This window comes from Eutrigla gurnardus (assembly GCF_963514095.1).
Source record: "Eutrigla gurnardus genome assembly, chromosome: 4".
In the NCBI taxonomy this organism is placed as follows: domain Eukaryota; kingdom Metazoa; phylum Chordata; class Actinopteri; order Perciformes; family Triglidae; genus Eutrigla; species Eutrigla gurnardus.
In genome coordinates, this window is record NC_139918.1 from 21,161,921 (window position 1) to 21,179,939 (window position 18,019).

Below are 18,019 nucleotides of genomic sequence, written 5' to 3' on the forward strand. Positions count from 1 at the left end.
GTGAAATAATTTGTCATTATAAGGACCTGTTGGTCCTGCGTTGTTACCTGATTTGAAGCCCTGGTTTGAGAGGGTCTTTATGGCTAAATCTAATTTCAAAACCTGTATTTCTTAAATTAATGAATTAATTAAGGTAGATATTCCAGCAGCTTGCAAAAAATGATCACATATACAAGATTTATTTTTATTTGGGTTGTGAATTGGGAGGATTTCAGATGGCTATGACCTGGTATTATGCAGATATTTAATAGTATGGCAAAGAGCTGCCTAACTGATTAAACTGACCATAGTGAGAATATCGAGTGCAAACCAAGTTGTGCATAACGTATTGGTTTGGGCTTCATGGCTCATCACAGCTATTTTCGTCTAATAAAAAAAATAATCATTGTAAGCACAAATCCTTATTCTAAAAAAAAAAAAAAAATAGATGATTATAGAGAAGCGGCGGAAACGGAAGTCTATTGTAATGTGGTGAATGACGTCATGACGGCTCGGGTCTCTAATGGCTGAACAACAACAACTGTCGGCGAGTGGCAAACTTTCACAAACTTCTACTGAGACGAAACAAAGTTGGAAATAGAAAACGAGTTTTGTTGCATAGGAGTTTACTCACGTTTGTTCGTTTTTTTTTTGTAATTACAAATGTGGAATTTCTGATGGATCCGAGATATGACATACCGCGGAGGGCCGCCGGTGGCGGCGGGGGCTCCGCGAACTCGTCCCCCGCTCTCGGGGCTCAGTCGCGCCGCAGGAAGATGCCTCCCAGACCCGCAGATTTTAAACTTCAAATTATCATAATTGGCTCCCGTGGTGTCGGCAAAACCAGCATCATGGAACGATTTACCGACGACACTTTCTGCGAAGCGTGCAAGTCGACCGTAGGTAAGGAACGGAGTCGTTTATGGGACTTGTTTTTGTCAACTTTTCACTGACAGCATTTAGCAGGGCTCTGTCTACTTGCTGGACGTCAACCGTCGTGGACTGCACGTTATAAACATATTGTCGTCTACTTCTCCGTAATGGGACTAAACACAGGTTACACTGCTGGCTGTGGCTAGCTAACTTAAGCTAACGGGAACAACAACACACTTCTAGCTAACAGAACGGTCTTAGCTATTGTGTTGCAATTAAGCAACTAACGTTAGGCAAACACACTTTGAGATTGATTTGGGTGGTTGTATTTTTTTTGGCTCTTAGGGGGGATATCTGGCGGGATGTTAGAGCCCACATAGCAACTTGTTACTTGTTATAGCATCTACAGCTGTCCAGTAATTAGTTAACTTAATTTACGACTGTAGTCTCCACTTAAACGAGGGTATAGTCTAGTCCCATCAAGTGGCATCATTAAATGCCATCCTAATTTCTCAACAGCCAGTTTTCACAATATTATGAGCTGACACATTGCATGTTTACACATAAAACACCATAGCACTTTAACTGAGCAATTATATTTATGTAAAACAAGAATACCTGATGACCACTTCAATGCCATGGTTACATATTATGCCAGTTTATAGTACACAGAATCTTACTTATGTGGAATTGGGTAAAAAGTCGAGTGACCAAAACAACAGTCTGCCCAATCCCAAAATAGTCACATACAAGCAGCTGCTATGGCAGAGCTCCATATTTTGCCCAGTCATTCCCGTGACACAGCTTGTCACTTATATTGTGTTCCATTGATGACAGATTACCATTAGGTAGAATTGAACCAGCATAACCCTTAATGCAAAGAGCTGAAGTCATTTTTTTTCATGCAGCTTGTTTTAAAATCACCCCATCCACCCCCCAAACAACAACACAGGAAGTGTCCACATGTCTGTTTCTGATTTCCCCTCATAGGAGTTGACTTCAAAATCAAGACTGTGGAGCTGAGAGGGAAGAAGATCAGACTTCAGATATGGTGAGTAATTGGACTGAAGTCTCCAGTTCCTTTACTCCTCTGCATGGTGCATTTCCTGTGTCTGCCCTCTCACCCTGTAGGCTTCGCTAACAAAAACTACTGGTGGCTTACTGCTGCTTCTCAGCTTTTTACTGTAGGCGAGGCCTGTTCAAATACGATTTTTGTTGTTACATTTAGTATTTTCTCATAATAAGAACGAATGAGTTACAAGTAGAGACATGAAAACACATAACACATATGTTTTCTAATCCCATACTGGATCCCTCTGCTGATTTAAAGATGGAGCTGCATTTAGATTCTACTATTTTTAGTAAAACTAAGGCAGAGTGGCAAAACCCAGGATGTATATAAAAAAACGGGATGCAGTGTTGGAAATGCATCCCCATTCATGTCTATGAAAGTTGCTCACTGGGGCACGAAGCAATTAAAGTTTTACTTGGGAAGCCAGTGAGGGATGACGTCCTTGTCACTGCTCTAGCAGCTGCTACTGGTTGGACAGGACAGTGTGAACCTTGTTGAGAATTAACAGGTCAACATCAACATGTGTATACCCAAATTAGAATATTTACTTTGTATTTTTTGGAAATACAATTTTGGAAACATCTAGTGTTTTTGTCCAGTGATTGGGGAAATAGAAAAAACTATTTACAGTTAGGAAATATTTTAATTATGTGCAACAGTGTTGGGCAGAAACATGGGAACTCCATTGCTTATTTCACCAACGCATCTGTCCTGTTCACTAACACTGCATCCACCCTCCCACCTCCACATTTCCCCGTCCCGTTTTATCATCGTTCCTCTGCCCACAATGCGACCTGTCCGTTCGAGATGGCCATCCTCAATGTGTCTCCTCTCTCGCGTTGAACTGCTCACATCAAGCTCCATCGTTGCCACGCCCGGCCTTACCTAACCCTTCCATTGTGCTGCTGTGTTCTGTCTGCTCTTCTGCTCATAAGCCTGACTGTGACTCACAAAGGGAACAGGGAGATACTAGCTGGCTGAAGGTACAGTAATACTGAATTGTGAGTGCAGCTCAATCTGTTTACCCTGCTGCTAAATTTAACCCAGACTCAGATGATCCACTGAATCATAACCTAAAACCTAAAAAAAATGAATCTACACATGGAATTTGTATGTTTTTGCACCTTTACACTGTTAAAATGAAGAGTTGATTTACAAAAAGTAGTATATTTAGTTTAGTTTAATTAGAAGTTACTATCATTTTAAGTTGAAATTAATGTTGTACGTTTGAGCATTTATAAGCAGTATATACACATTCATGACTTCATAATGGTTAATACATATTAATGTAGTTTTTATTATTGTGCAGTACTTTAAAAAATGGTAACTTCTCCTCTAAAGATGTATTTGACATTATTATAACGGCTGTTTTTCTTTCATTATCTGTTGATACACCAGCCTCTACTTCAAGTTCTAGTTGTTAACGCATACATTAATAAGCACTTCCATATACTCACATTATAGTTTGTTGTAAACTATTAATGAAATGTTTATATATTGCTTATAAATGCTTAATATGGGGGATTGAACTGAAGTGCAAGGTTAGAAATAATTTCCTAACTGTACATGGGATGTCAACTTTACTCAAATTGTAGATATTTTGAAGCAAAACTCTTCAAATTGTTTTAGCTAGATACCAGATGATGCTGGATAACAGATTTAACCCACACACAGTGTAATTCACTGTTTAAAAATGAATGATGAACATGCTATGTATCGATGAATGTATTGTTAGCATTATTGATTCATGACACACATTGGTTCTGCCTTCCTCCCCTCGTTTGTTGTTTGATCTCAGTTATTCTTTTTTTAAACATCAGCCAGCCTATGACTAGTCATATATGTCTTTAATTAATTAAAAATCCCTTTGATCAAAGCTGTTAATCCGCTGTTTGGTATTCGGAAAGGCCTTTGTGATCCTCCTGACTGCACTGACTGAATTCTGTTGGGTTTCATTCATGTGAACCAGGGACACTGCTGGCCAGGAGAGGTTCAACAGCATCACATCAGCCTACTACAGAGGCGCCAAGGGAATAGTGCTAGTGTATGATATCACAAAGCAGGAGACCTTTGAAGACCTGCCCAAATGGATGAAAATGATAGACAAGGTAAACAAACTGTCAGACTGCTGGAATTACATGAAATATGCCTCTTGTGTGTTGTCCTTGTGGGTGTTGTTCTGCCTTTACTGTATGCCCGACATGTCAGAAAGTGTGTTCAATGCAACACTTTTCAAGGTGTCACTCAACAAAAACTCTTTCAGTCACAGTCTCACTGATACTGCATTTTTGAGATCGTTCCCATTATTTATAGTTGAGAGTTTAAAATTTAAATTTTCTTCACAAACAATAACATGAATTAACATTTTTGTTATCATTCTCTTTTTTTTGTCGCCAAGAAAAAGGAAAGGACATTTTGCAATTGAAAAAATTTACTTTTCATGACATTGGTGGACAGACTACAGAATGGTGGAAGTCACAACGTATCTTTGGCATTTTCTATACTTCAGTGTCTTGTTATTTATCAGCTGACATAGACACCAATACGATTAATCTGTTAGAGCTCATCTCAGCCTGGTCGATCTGTTGCTTGGCCTCTAGATCCAACTGGTAGAACTTGGGTGTGGTACATGTGATGTAACAGCCCTTTTTATGTTTACGTAATATTAATTGCAGGCCCTACCATAGCTAACGGTAATGGATCATCAGTGGAAAAATGTATTGTGAAATTATTATGTTGTGAGTTACGGCCCCAAATCCAACTGCGTAAGAAAATATAGTTTTTTTTAGGATAACCACCTCGAGGTGTAATTTTTGGGAACTTCCCCTTTAGTTGCAGCACTGAAGAACCGGTTTTCCTGTTGACAGTATGCTGAACACATCCAGGAGTAATCTGCTTAGACTTTTTCTGAAATGTAAGGCTGATGATGTCCTTATCTATCTTCTGTCTGTTTTCTATTTTGTGCTAGTACGCCTCCGAGGAAGCAGAGCTTCTCCTGGTCGGGAACAAGCTGGACTGTGAGAGTGATCGTATCATTTCCAGACAGCAGGGAGAGAGGGTGGGTTCAACACACAAATGCTCCAGTTCAACATCACATGACCAAACCAAACCGCACCTTCGGTTTCTATAGATGCTTTCAATATGCCCTTTGAGCATGAACTTGGTCTTTCAAAGACACATTGATAATATTGGTGGCCTCCTCCAGAAACGTACATAATATTAAGCAGAGCAGCAAGCTTATCTTGTATTAATATTCCTTTTAAATCTGGAAGGGAGATCTTTTCACGAAGGTGTCGTTCAGCTAAATTTGTGTCCCTGTTTCTGTGTATCTAGCCGCTCTTTTGCTGACATTCAGCTAATTTTGCTCTGTTTGTGTCGTAGTTTTGCTCTCGAATAAGTGGAATGCGCTTCTGCGAAGCCAGTGCTAAGGATAATTTCAACGTCGACGAGATCTTCCTGAAGCTCGTGGATGACATCCTTAGCAAGGTTGGTGTGTTATCAGTAGAGCCTGACCTGATAATATCTGATAACGATGAATTAGTCAATGTTTACAAAATAAACTTCTAAAAGGTAGAAGCTGTATGATGTATGACAACTATGCACACAATTCTGATGCAAATTATCCACATTTTAATGCTCCATTTTTGTCAATGAGACTGAATGAGTTTCCTCCTAAATTGTGCCCGTATCCACTCCACACAAAAGAAATTAAATCAACTCATGGATGCACGTACACGCAAGCGATTGTATGATTCTGCTGGTGGAGATAATAATTAGAATAATGATGATAACCATATTATATTTTTAAATACTACTGAAATATACATTCGCCCAGGCAGGGGCCTCACTGAACCTGTGTGTGTGGTGTAATATTTGATAAAATGAGAGCGAAAATGTGTTCTAAGAGAAGTCATGTTTGGCATTTCATGCACGTTTTATTACCTCGCACCTTATCTCTCGAAATTCAAGTCAAAATGTATTGAAAAAAGATTGATGTAGATCAATTTCCAAAATTCACAGGTGTTTTTATCCAGTGAAATATTATGCTCAAATCCATGTTTGTTGGCCTTTAGCTTTTCAAAAGTGACTTTTCCCCCTGCAGTAAAAAACAGTTTACTCTCCCACACGCACTTTTTATTGACGCGGCAGTCTAGCATAGCATAACATTCAAAGACTTTGAAAATCTCGATCAATTTGGCCAGTCCAGTCCATCGGGAGAGAACCAGACTGACTGCTCAACGTCGAGCTGCTATTTTGGAAAGAGGAGGCGGTGGCAGGCAGAGACTGGGAGAACACGGCGTGGGGGAAGTGAGTCAGGAGCTGAGATGGCACACATCAATGTCATTTATGTGTAGATAGAATCAGGTTATTTCTTGTGCCAGAAGACATCATAATCCTCATATAATCAGAGGAATATTATCAAGACACTGGGCTTTATTCCTTTTTTCCCCCTTCTTTCTTTTCTATGAATTGAGAATTATTCAGCCATTACCCTCAATAAGTGGATGCAGGTCGATGCCAACCTAAGCACACAACCTAAATACTTTTCCTCTGTTCCTGATACAACAGATGCCTCTGGAAGTTCCCAACAATGAGCTTTCCAACAGCGTCCTCTCTTTGCAGCCTGAACCGGAAGTGCCTCCGGAGTTGCCGCCTCCCCGCATGCGCTGCTGCTGAGATTTAGAGTGGTCCCCATCCAACACACACACACACATACGGCATACACACACATGCAGCGTACTAATCTGGCCAGCAGGGGGCAGCAAACAGCAGCAGTTTGTGGTTGTGACTGTGGAGGTAAGATGCACAGACTCAGCAACCAGTATTATCTTCCCCTGCTTCTTCTCCCGTTTCATAACTGTACAGTATGACATGAACTACACTAAAACTTAGGCCTGGTGAATCGCCCACTTCCTTCACCCCCCTTTTGTCTACACTTGAGCCGGACTACCTCATTTCTCAGACCGTTAGGCTAGCTGTGCCCCACAGGTGCCTTTTGAGGTAGAGAGCCCTCTGGTAGCAGTTGCACATTTTACAAGAAGGGTGGTTCCTGAGGGCCTTTCCTGATGAATACTCATCACATATACTGTACACTAGGTTTGACATTGTCTAAGTTGCCCCGATGGTCTGGTGTATCTACATCATCTAGCTCTATCTTATGTATGTTCAGCTTAGTTTAAATTCTGGATCTAGGTACAGTAGTTTTATATTCTTATCAATAAGTATTATTACAAAGTGACGAGTTGACTTTAGGTATACAAAAGCACAAGATGTAAATACGGTGTGTTGCTGTAATGACTGGACGAGGTGCAGAGGTTTGCATTAGGCAGTTGTGTGGTGGTGGATCATATCAGTTTGTATTCCTTTGCCTTAAAGTGTTCAGGTGGCTGGAACGGCTCATTTCACATTAATGGAAAGTCTAATGTTTTGCACTACAATCCATCCTAGTTAAGCTGACACGCAAGAAAACAAGAGAGTGCACAACTTGTAGTTTAGTAAAGATCATTGTTGCCTTGCAAGTGGCTGCTCTGAACACCCTGTTACATTGGGATGGTGTTGCAAGGAGAGGTGGGTAATGCAGTCTTTGAGTGTTGGTGTTCTCAAAGGGGCATTCTCCACGAGTGTTACTGGCTTTTTAGAGGAGGTAGAGACAGTAATAGCTAGTGCGTACACACACACACACACACACACACACACAGATACATGGTTTTAGCCTTTGTTTTGTTACTAATAATGTAAAGTGTTTGGTTTTCCTCTGAACTCAGAAAGAGAAGAATGTTTAAGTCTCCCTTTTGGGGGGAAAATGCAGGAAGATTTGTTTAGTATTTGAAGGACTCAGGAAACTTTGATTGGCTCATATCTGCTCATTTTGACAGGCATTTAATGCGGACACTATTTTTGTGTCATTGCAAATTGATAAAGAAACATCTAAATAAAATCCTACTTGGAAGGGACACTTTGTTTTTAAGAAGACGTCGGCAGTTTTAACTTATGATTTGGCACAGACCAGTATGGGTACATCCCAATACTTAAATGCAGTGTAGTGCATGTTAAGCCCTCCTCTTTTCACAGATATGAATAAACATTTAATACTTTCATCTTTTTTTGTTAAATGAATGCAATGTTGTAGCACTGTTCGTGTTGCTGATGTTAAGTCTGAGGGTGAGGAAGGACGAGTCAATTCAAAGGAGCTGATTAAAAAGGACCGAAACTGACTTGCTGTTTTTTTTTTTTTTTTTATGTTAAAGTTTTATGTTAAAGTCAAGTTCCTGTGGACTATAAACTGGCACATTAAGTATCCTAACAAATGACTAGTTTCATACCAAAACAAGCATATCTTGCAATAAGATTATCAGCCAACAAACAACCTTATAAATGATCTGCACCTTTGCAGTTTTATCACTTTTGTTGGAAATGACTGGTTCTTTTGATATTGTTTTGTGGAATGAAGCCCCCCCCCCCCCCCCCCAACCTTTACCATTTGGCACTAACCCCGTGGTCTGTGTTTTAATAACCAAGCCTTATACTTCTCAGTGTTTTAAATATACATTTTAAGAAATGCTTCGATTTGAAATGTGTATCATTTAAGATGGAAGACTGTACTTTGTATTAAACCTGTTATAGGTCTTTAAAAAAAAATAAGTTTTTTGCATGTTTAAAGCAGATTTGTGGTATTTATAACTTGTGGCATTCTTGAACTAATTAATTGCAATTAAAGATATCTATATTTATTACCAGATTATGGTCTTCATTTCACTCTGTGTCTTTCCATAGTGGGATGTGTGGCTGAGTGGATTCCAGGAACACAGAAATATTTGTTTGCTCTGTTTTGATGGCATGTCTTAGAGGTTCAAGTCATTGAAAGATGTTTTTAGACATCTTTGCTATTTTAAATTGGGGTCTTCAGGAGAAAACATTGACTTGAAGGTATTGATTGCCAGGTTGACCACAGGAAGAGGTGAGTATTCGCTCCTCCAGAATCCAACTCTGCACCTCATGTGAAGGTGCTACAGCCATTAGACCGTGTGTCATTAGGGCATGCGCACCACAGCGTGTCAGACCTGGTCCCAGGGAAAGCGAGGGGTGTGCTTTGCATTGGGTGCCTGTGCGGCAGCAGCGCATGCGCCCCGCAGAAAAATCACGGGCGCCTCGCCTCGGCACACCGCAGCGATTGCAGATCTTACATGTCAGATAGGAAGGAGTGGGGAATGGGGGGGACAGGGGCCCGAGTGTAACAGAGGGATGGACACCCGATCTGCAGAAGAAGAAGAGGAGGAGGGCTGACGCGGCTCCACCTGACTCTCCCCTTCCTAACTTGAGCTGTGTGAGCTCTGTCTGCAGATGCAACCTGTCTGTCATCCTCACCGTCCCAGTAATCCCATCTTGTGTTGCAGCGTTATATGGGTGGAGGACCACGATAGCAACCTGGTGAATGCAGACGAGATGGAGTAAAAGAAGAAAAGAAAGAGGAAAAACCTAAGGCACAACGCAGGATGCGCATCCCCAGCCCGTCAAGGAAGGAGGCAGAGCAACCGGGGTGTTTTCCTGGTGGTGTCGCATGTCAGAGGTTTTCCGCGGTGCTGTGGATTGATCGTTTGCTTCGTCGCCCTCCTGCCGCCGGTGTCGGTGTATAATGGAGAGCTCCAATGGCTCCGGCAGCGACACCAGACCGCAGAACCACCAGTTGGAGAAGAAGAGACTGAACCGTGCGCCTTCCCCGGCGAGACCTTTCCTGAAGGATGTGCACTCCCGCTCCGCCAGACCACCTGCCATCGTGCCCAAATCCCCCAAACTCCACAAGCAGCAGCAGCCCTCCTCGGTGCCCTTGGCCCCTCCGAACCGCAGCTCCAGGCGCAACGCGACCGGGGCCAAAGAGAAACCGGCCGCGGCCAAAAGTAAGTCTTCTGTGGCGAGAAAGCCCACAAAGGTGCCCCAGCATGCAGCGGTGGAGCCCAAAGCCGTCAAACCCGACTGCACTAGCAGTCCCGTCCTCGCTAAAGGCAAGAAGGGGAAACTAGCCCCGGGGTCCCCGGGCCCTCTTAGCCATGGTTCCCCTATCCGGGTCCCGACAGGAGCGCCTCTTGGACGGGTCTGCCAGACTGACAGCAGCTCGGACCTGTCGGACTGCCCGTCCGAGCCGCTGTCGGACGAGCAGAAGCTGCCACCGGCCGCTAGTAGCGACGGCGAATCCGGAACCGGCTCCAGTGACCGGGATCAGGTGGGAGGCGATAATCCGCTGCGGGCAGAAGCGACCGGAGCGGCCGCCTCCGCCGCTGCTCCGCTGCGCACAAGCGAGGCTTCCGCCGCCAAGGGAAGCATGTCTCAGGCTCAGCTCGCTCCGGGGACGCCGGGGGAGAAACACAAGCAGGAGAAACCCTCACCAGGAGCCCAAGTCCGACTGCCAGGCATCAGCGATGTAGCCGAGGAGGACCTGCTGCGGGAGGTGGAGGATTTGAGATCTGAAAACGACTACCTCAAGGTATGGCGATGTTGCCTCAAAACGGGCAAAAAAACGTGGCTACTATGCGTTATTTGTTGCGCCTCTTTTATAAACAGACACAATTAGAAACGTGCATTTGAAAAAAGACATTTGCTTGCAGGCTGATTCCATCTGTCGACCAGAGGCTGTCGTTTCTCAAACCAGGACTAAAACGGTCCATTTACAGGACAGTCCCGGGCTCGATTCTCAACAGCACCTGTTTTTTTTTTTTTTTAAGTGTCCTTGAGCAACTTCCACCTGCTCACTAATTTAAAGCAGAATGTAACTGCATGAATGATTCACATCTAAACGCATTTCCTTTTAATGCCCAGCTGTCATCCCAACGATGTCCCTCTGTCGGCTCTCCATCCATCATGTCGTCCCTCTGTTCCCCTTCCTGGGCTTCCCTCTGGGTCTGACCTTTATTGATGGCAGTTGCTTGATAGTCGCTTCTCCCTGTGTCTTTTGACTTTATTATTTTTTTATTTTAATATTATTGGTGTCAAGTCACAAAAGTCTATTTTGACAGAAAGACACCTCCCCCCCCTCCATCATGTTGCATCTGGGACACCGAGAGTAACATAATCTCCTGTAATGATGTGAACAGATTGTACTCAGGGAATGCACAGTAGTTTTTCAAGTCAGCGTTTTGTTTGTCGACTTTCCATCGTCGAATCTTACATCTTGCATAAAGATCCTGCTTGAAGCCTCCATGCAGACTCCCCTGTAACCCCCCTTCTTTAAGTAGGCTACCCCCATAAGTTGGGGAGGGGAGGCAAACAGATAATGCGGCAAACCAGCTTGCAGGGTTTTTTTTCTTCTCTCTCTTTCAGATGGGAGACAGGTTTATTTGCATGTTACTCTGAGTATTATTTCAAAATTGATCATGCATGTCCGTCTCGCCCTCTCTCTCTCTCTCTCTCTCTTTGGCTCAGTGCAAACACAAGAGAGTTAATCAGCTTTGCTGGCTCTGGCTGTAATGGCTTTATCCCACAGGACTTGATAACAGTCAGATGTCCCATGTGTGTGGGGTTCAAACGCCCTCCTGCCTGGCTGTCAGGCTGCCAGCTGGGACTAGGTGGACTCTTCCACCTCCCCCTCCCCCCCCCCCATGCCTCAAAATGTCTGGGAGTCCCCGCTCAACTGCTATATCAGTGCTGCTTATAGGGAATAAAACAAATGTGTTTATCACACCTCTTCTATTTTTCTTTAGATTACATTTCAGATATTTGATGCTTCTTTTGATTGTGTGAGCGTGAAAGATGTGGTCATGAAGGGCTCTCATTGTGTCGATTCAATATATCGACAACAAACTGATTCTTTTGATAATTTCTAGTCAATTAATCAAGTAGTCAATCCACAGAATCTGCGATTATTCTGGTATTCATTGAATCAATTTGCTACAGTTGCACTTGCAACAATTATTTGCCGGAACAACAAAATGATCATATTAATCGATAATGAAAATAATTTCATAGTTAATATGAGTTGCAGCCCCAATTGTCATATCGATTCATCCGCTGAATACCTTTTAAATGAATAAACGAGTAATTGTCAGAAATGATAAAAAATATCCACCACAAGTATAAGATGATGTCTTTCAAATGCTTGTTTTTCTGAAAAATGATCCTAAACTAGATTTACTTTCCTATCACATAAAACAAAGAAGAAACTTTCACATTTGGAACGAGCAAATACCGGTATATGATAAACTGATCAAAGTTGTCGCTGCTTGTCTTTTCACTCAATCTAGTCTTACCATTTAATTAAAAATAAACATTTTGATTAGCCTGTGTCCACAGCTTAGTTCATTATTACTTAGCTGATTGACTGCATATATTAGATTCATCTTTTTAGCTTTGCCATGGACGTTCTCTGAATCTGGCTCCTCGAATGGAGGATTAGCTGCTTTTCTTTCTATTTAGTTAATCTCAAATTGATTATCTTATCTACCATTGGACTGATGGTTGTTATAAACAACATCTATAAAGACGTCATCCATGGTTGTGATGATATTTTTCACAACTTGTTTGCCATTTCCCAGAGTATAGAGAAATATCGATCAATTAATCACTGCGCAGTTAAGATCTCCACACTCAACACCATTGAAGAGATGGCTAAGTAGCGGTAGACGCACTCCCCATAAACACCAGTGAATATATCTCGTCCCAGGACGCTGCCCTGCCTCTGGCTCTGTTTTTAACCTGGCCATTGATTGGTCCGACCCTGGGCGAAGGTCATTAGCTCCAAACAATGGGCTCTGTGCCTTTCCAAATGAGGATGGATTTAGTTTTCATTAATTGACACAGTCTCCCCAAACCCCCCTCCCTTCAGCACGCAGTTGTCTTTTCATCATGTGCCGGTCAAACCCTTTGAATATCTGTCCCAGGGGAAATCTACAGAGCAAACTGATTCCTCAGGATGGAGGCAAACAGATAATGGGTGCACCCATATCAGGCAATACTGGCTCAGATAGCCAGATTAGATACTGGTGACAATGTACAATTCTCTACACATTATACCCTGGAATTCCTGTTTAAGTTAACTAAAAAGGTTTTCACTTGAATTGTCATTTTAAATCATTTTAAGGCTGTTTTTACGAAGTTTTCATTTTTATCTATGTATTTATTTGTCACATTTCGTTTTACAAAGTCTACGTCAGGGCATAAAATAACGATCAGTCCCTTCACACAGTGAGGCATGCAGCGTATTAATAAAACACTGGTGTCACATTGGTACTTGTTATCGGCCGATAACCCACAGCCCAGCCGTCGGTTTCGGGACTGAAAAAGAACGATAACTGCATCTCTAAACCCGACAGCATCGAGGTCACCAAACACACCATCGTAGTACGATCTTGCCTCCATCAAGGCAGGCTTGTTGCATGTCGATATGAATATGCGAGAATACATCCAACCCAAGAGATCAGATGCTTAGAGCCCACTAGTGATGTCACATCAAAGTATAATCAACTGGGGTTATATTGTACTGCATCTCCTCTGTAATAGCTGTAGTACATTAAAGTTCTTTGACATTTTTTTGTGGTATTGAGCTTCCGTCCCCGTGTTCCTCTGCGTGTCTCTCAGGATGAAGTGGACGAGCTGCGGGCGGAGATGGAGGAGGTGCGAGACAGCTACCTGGAGGAGGAGGTCTACCAGCTGCAGGAGCTGCGGCGGGACCTGGACCGCTCCAACAAGAACTGCCGCATCCTGCAGTATCGGCTGCGGAAAGCCGAGCAGAAGAGCCTGCGGGTCGCGCAGACGGGCCACGTGGACGGAGAGCTGCTCCGGAGTCTGGAGCAGGACCTGAAGGTCTGTGACGGCTCGTCCTTGTCTGTGTCCTTGTATTAGAGGTGGACCGCTCACTGCTGCCAACTATTTACTGTGCTTTCATTCAATGTTAAAGAGTATATGATATTATGGGATGTGATAGAATACAATCCTGTGCCAGCTTACACATCCCGAGGCAGCTCTGTTCATAGACATACACAACACATTCAAACTGTCATGACGGGTCAAACAGGTGATTCAGAGCTCATTTAACAGCACACCTATTCTTTGGATAGACTGATATTTTTAGCCTCTTGTGTTTAAATAAAAATACTCAATACTAAATCACCTATTAGAGGAGATAAATGGGCGTTTAAATGATGCAAGGAGTCAGAAGAGATGCAATTTACGATTTGATATTAATATTCTTATCATTACAACCTGCGAAACCTTTAAAACATCATCTCAAAGACGTTGGTATTAAGTTGTGATAGTGTGTTTTATGTTTGAACTGTACTGATCCACTGAACTGTGATCTCAGGTGGCCAAAGACGTGTCGGTGCGTTTGCACAACGAGCTGGAGAGCGTGGAGGACAAACGCAGCAGAGCTGACGACGAGAACGAGCTGCTCAGACAGAAGATCATCGAGGTGGAGATCTCCAAACAGGCGCTGCACAACGAGATGGAGAGGACCAAAGAGGTGAGAGGATGATAATGGAGATGTTATGACGAGGCTGTCTCCGATAACCTTTTGCTTCCATGTACACAAAGCTGCGTTTTTATCTCGGGAGATGCTCGTCATTAATCCAAAGAATTGTCAGACACACAATGAAATGACGTAATCTTAGGAGTCGTAGTTATCAGAAAAGCAGTGTGACGACCGTGGTGGATGTAATTATAAAAAAACAGAACAATGTTGGAGACTATGCAGTTTGCACAGGATGAATCTCCATTGTACCACAAGATACGAGTCAATATTGGGGCCTACTGACGTCCCGCATATAAACAGGGAGATCAATGCAGATCACCGGCCTGATCAGCAGGGTCTCTGCAGTAAATTAAGTCTATCAATCACTTAAATGCTCCATGACAGCCCTTTCAAAACAACTGCTTTCTGTGCCGTTATATTTTTAAAGCCTTGCAACAATATGAGCACGTCGGCTTAATTCTGGGAGAATATTTGCAGAATATATGTTGAGTTTGATGCCTCCACTCTTGGAATACTACTGATATTTACATAGAGCTACAGTATTAGTACTACCAATATTACCTGAAGCTGCTACCAACCTCACAGCTCCTCCTCCTTTAGCCTTAATGTGGAAAAACACGCTAAAAGTAGGCAACTCTTCTCCCATATCCAGTAGGGCAGCATTGAGGAAAAGTGATGATTGGCTGGAGTGTGGTGTCTTTCAGGACACTTTTAATTGTATGTTAATGAATTAGTCTTTCATTATAGAATCGTCTGCATTTCTGTTGATTTTCATTTACTTTATATTTACTTCTTTTTACTTCACCGTAGCTCTGGATGTACAGACACATGTAAGTCAGACTTTGTCTATGAGCGTTTGTGTTACTGCTACTCTCGTGTCGCTCAGTGGAGAGTATTTGAAGTGATGTCTTCTTGCAGGGAATGACATGAGTGAAGGCTATTCTCAGTGCTGCCAGGGTTCAGCTGCTTAGACTAAATCGATTTTGACCTCGGCAGGTAACATGCCGTCTGGCAGCGAAGAGAAAGTAGGCTAATACCAGACCAGTCGGTGTGGAGATGCAGCTTTCTTTTGGCAAATGGACAGACTAGTTAGTTTTAGCATTGGTTCGTGGGCTGCTGTTTTTTGCCCCACAGTTGCATTACGGGTGGTGATTATTTGCTTGTATTGCGACACAAAGGAACACGGGATGACACAAATCGTCTTGTACACAGAGAAACAGGCGAGGGAGTGAGAGAGAGGCGGAGATAGCGGCTGCTGCAAATGATTGCAGATTTTTTTGTGTGTGTGTTCCTCCGAGGTTTGCCCCAGAAAAACACAAGACTCTCTGAATCTGCACTTCAACATCACGTGATGCCATGCCCCCCCCCACCCCAACTCCTCCTTGCTTCCTTACCGGAGTTAGTTTGTGATGCAGCACCTCGATATTTTCATTTTCTTCATTTGAAATACACAGTTTCTCTGTCTGGTAATTTCCCCTGCAGCATAATCACCATGTACTCATTTTGAAAGTCTTTCATTCATGTGAAACCCATAATGCACAGCGGGTGACCCGTTTATACTTTTTATTGTTGATAGCAGGGGATGATAAGAGCATTTACACACACACTCGGGGATGCTTTTAATTAATGAATCTGAGAATCTACCCTCTGCCCTTGGAGTTGCTCCGTCACAGAGATAAACCTCAGAGAGGGGAGGAGCCTGTTTTACTGATAAGAATGTGGATCAACTGGAAAACATTCTTGTTTCTTTTCCCTTTCTGCTTAAATTAAGGCCTCGTCATTTGTGACCCAAATGTTAAGTGGTTACTTTCCCTGACAAACATTCCCACCGCAGCAGGCAGGTGACCCCAGATAGTTAAGACATCTCTGGCTTTTAATGTCCGTTCCCTCCCTGTGCCCCCTTTCCTGCTATCGGAGGCGACACAGTGTGACTCTGGCCAAGAGATGGGAACAATAAGCCCTGTTATAAAACAGCGTGAAAAAAAGATAGAGTGGCTGTAGTCAGTAGTCAGATGGCTGTCTGCCTGTAATACGACCGCAGCTCCGCAGCTTACAGACCTAATATTCAACAGTTTAGGAGTGTTGGTTGACAGGAGCCTCTGTTACAATATCAGTCCAAGGGGCAAACTGCTGCTGCTGCTGCTGCTGCTGCTGCTGTGGTCAGTCTGAAGGCAAACAATGATTGGTGGAGAGATTTGTCATTCCTCTGACATTTGAAGAAAGGCCCACTGATACGTGTAATGAAATGGAACTAATGAAATGTCAACGTGCATAACACGAGCATCAGGTGATTTATTAGGTGCTCTCTGTCCCTGTGATGAGTTCATCTTTCATTATGGCAAAAAATGATAATCCTTTCCGCTGCGCTTGTTGACATACAGAAGCAATGACTTGACATCAGCTCGGCCTGAGAACGGCAGACAATAAAAAGCAGACGTCAACTTATTTAGAACACATTTTGGAGGTATTATATCAAACACTTGATATTAAAACAGGTCAAATAATATAGTTGATTTATCAATTACTCAAATGACCAAAAAAGGCAATTATTTTGAAAATCAATGTATCCTTTCAGATTAAAAAAGCTGTTTATTTTTAGGATGTCATTGTAAATCAAATATCTTTGAAATTAATTGGACTAAATGAGCAATTTCAAAACGCCACTTTGGAAAAATAAGAAAAGGATTATGTCCTCACATTTGAGAAATGGAACCAGGGAATTGGTTAAAGCCACACCTAGCAGCTAGTTAGCCTAGATTGACATCAGGACTGGAAACAGGGGGTAACAGTCTCAGTCTAATGGTAATACAATTTGCCACCCAGCAGCACCTCTAATGTAAAATAGCCGTCCTCTAGTCTGAACATCGGAAACTTCAGCCCTGGTGTGTTAGTCAGCGTATTGGCAGCATTTGTATGTAAAAATAGGAATAGCGGGTCTCTCCAGGACTTGCCCCAACCTCAAGTCTTTTGTTGCCGTGTTTCACGACTACAAAGGTACGAGAGGGGCTTGCCTGCATCCTCCATCGTCGGCCATGTTTGAGCGAGAGTCGGTGCAGACGTGGTTCGTTTCATGTCGGAGCACTTCTCGCTCACAGCAGAAGAAGCGTTTTGGGCTTTGAAGAAGATTCTCCTCCTCTCTTCTCCGCTTCTCGTTTCTCCTTCACATCTCCCCCTCTCCTCTCCTCCGCTGTGGTTCCCCGTTGAAAGAGTGTGAAGGAATCTCATTGACCTAGTTAATATCTGGTGTCTGACTCCACCAATGGGAGGAAGAGCAGGCGTGAGGAGAGGAGCAGCATAGGGACTCTGCTGTAAGTTGAAATCTGCTGCAGTGACACGCATCCACATAAAGCTTACCGCCGCGCTGGGAAATCTCCATTTACACAAAGAAGAAGGTGGCTGCTTATAAAATATCACTGGTATTCAGGTTGAGACCTCAACTTTTTCAGTATATGATGTTCATCTTTTACTCAAATTAAAAGGGAAATCAAAAGGTTAGATCAACATTTCAAACACGACCATGACACCGTTCCCTTGATGGCAAACTCTCACAGACACAAAACAAATGGGGAAATCATCAATTCTGCATAAAACCCCGGAGTGATGTGTTATAATTGTGAAGTGCCATCCTTTTGAAGTCT

General features: G+C 42.9%; 2 protein-coding genes across 6 annotated transcripts in view; both read left to right on the plus strand.

Annotated features, from left to right (window-relative positions):
- Positions 1–485: 485 nt before the first annotated feature.
- rab12 (RAB12, member RAS oncogene family) lies at positions 486–8,661 on the plus strand. The gene is made up of 6 exons (XM_084007371.1): positions 486–882; positions 1,843–1,903; positions 3,894–4,032; positions 4,893–4,982; positions 5,306–5,410; positions 6,494–8,661. The coding sequence occupies exons 1-6, from the start codon at positions 657–659 to the stop codon at positions 6,599–6,601; spliced, it is 729 nt and encodes a 242-aa protein (XP_083863497.1). The 5' UTR covers positions 486–656; the 3' UTR covers positions 6,602–8,661.
- A 456-nt stretch (positions 8,662–9,117) lies between these two features.
- The window catches only part of mtcl1 (microtubule crosslinking factor 1), a 68,999-nt gene continuing 60,097 nt past the window's right edge, over positions 9,118–18,019 (plus strand). For 4 of the 5 annotated variants that reach the window (XM_084007365.1, XM_084007367.1, XM_084007368.1 and 1 more), the window contains exons 1-3: positions 9,118–10,403; positions 13,490–13,714; positions 14,214–14,372. In XM_084007365.1, the coding sequence (XP_083863491.1) occupies positions 9,558–10,403; positions 13,490–13,714; positions 14,214–14,372 (1,230 nt within the window). In that variant the 5' untranslated portion in view covers positions 9,118–9,557. The remainder of the gene's footprint in view (positions 10,404–13,489; positions 13,715–14,213; positions 14,373–18,019) is intronic. The other variant, XM_084007366.1, reaches the window with a different exon arrangement.

Bases quoted from the DNA above. Each gene is read 5' to 3' on its own strand.
- rab12 (XM_084007371.1), top strand. From the start codon at position 657: ATGGATCCGAGATATGACATACCGCGGAGGGCCGCCGGTGGCGGCGGG. The intron at 883-1,842 runs GTAAGGAACGGA...TTCCCCTCATAG, and splicing joins AGCGTGCAAGTCGACCGTAG to GAGTTGACTTCAAAATCAAG. The intron at 4,033-4,892 runs GTAAACAAACTG...ATTTTGTGCTAG, and splicing joins GGATGAAAATGATAGACAAG to TACGCCTCCGAGGAAGCAGA.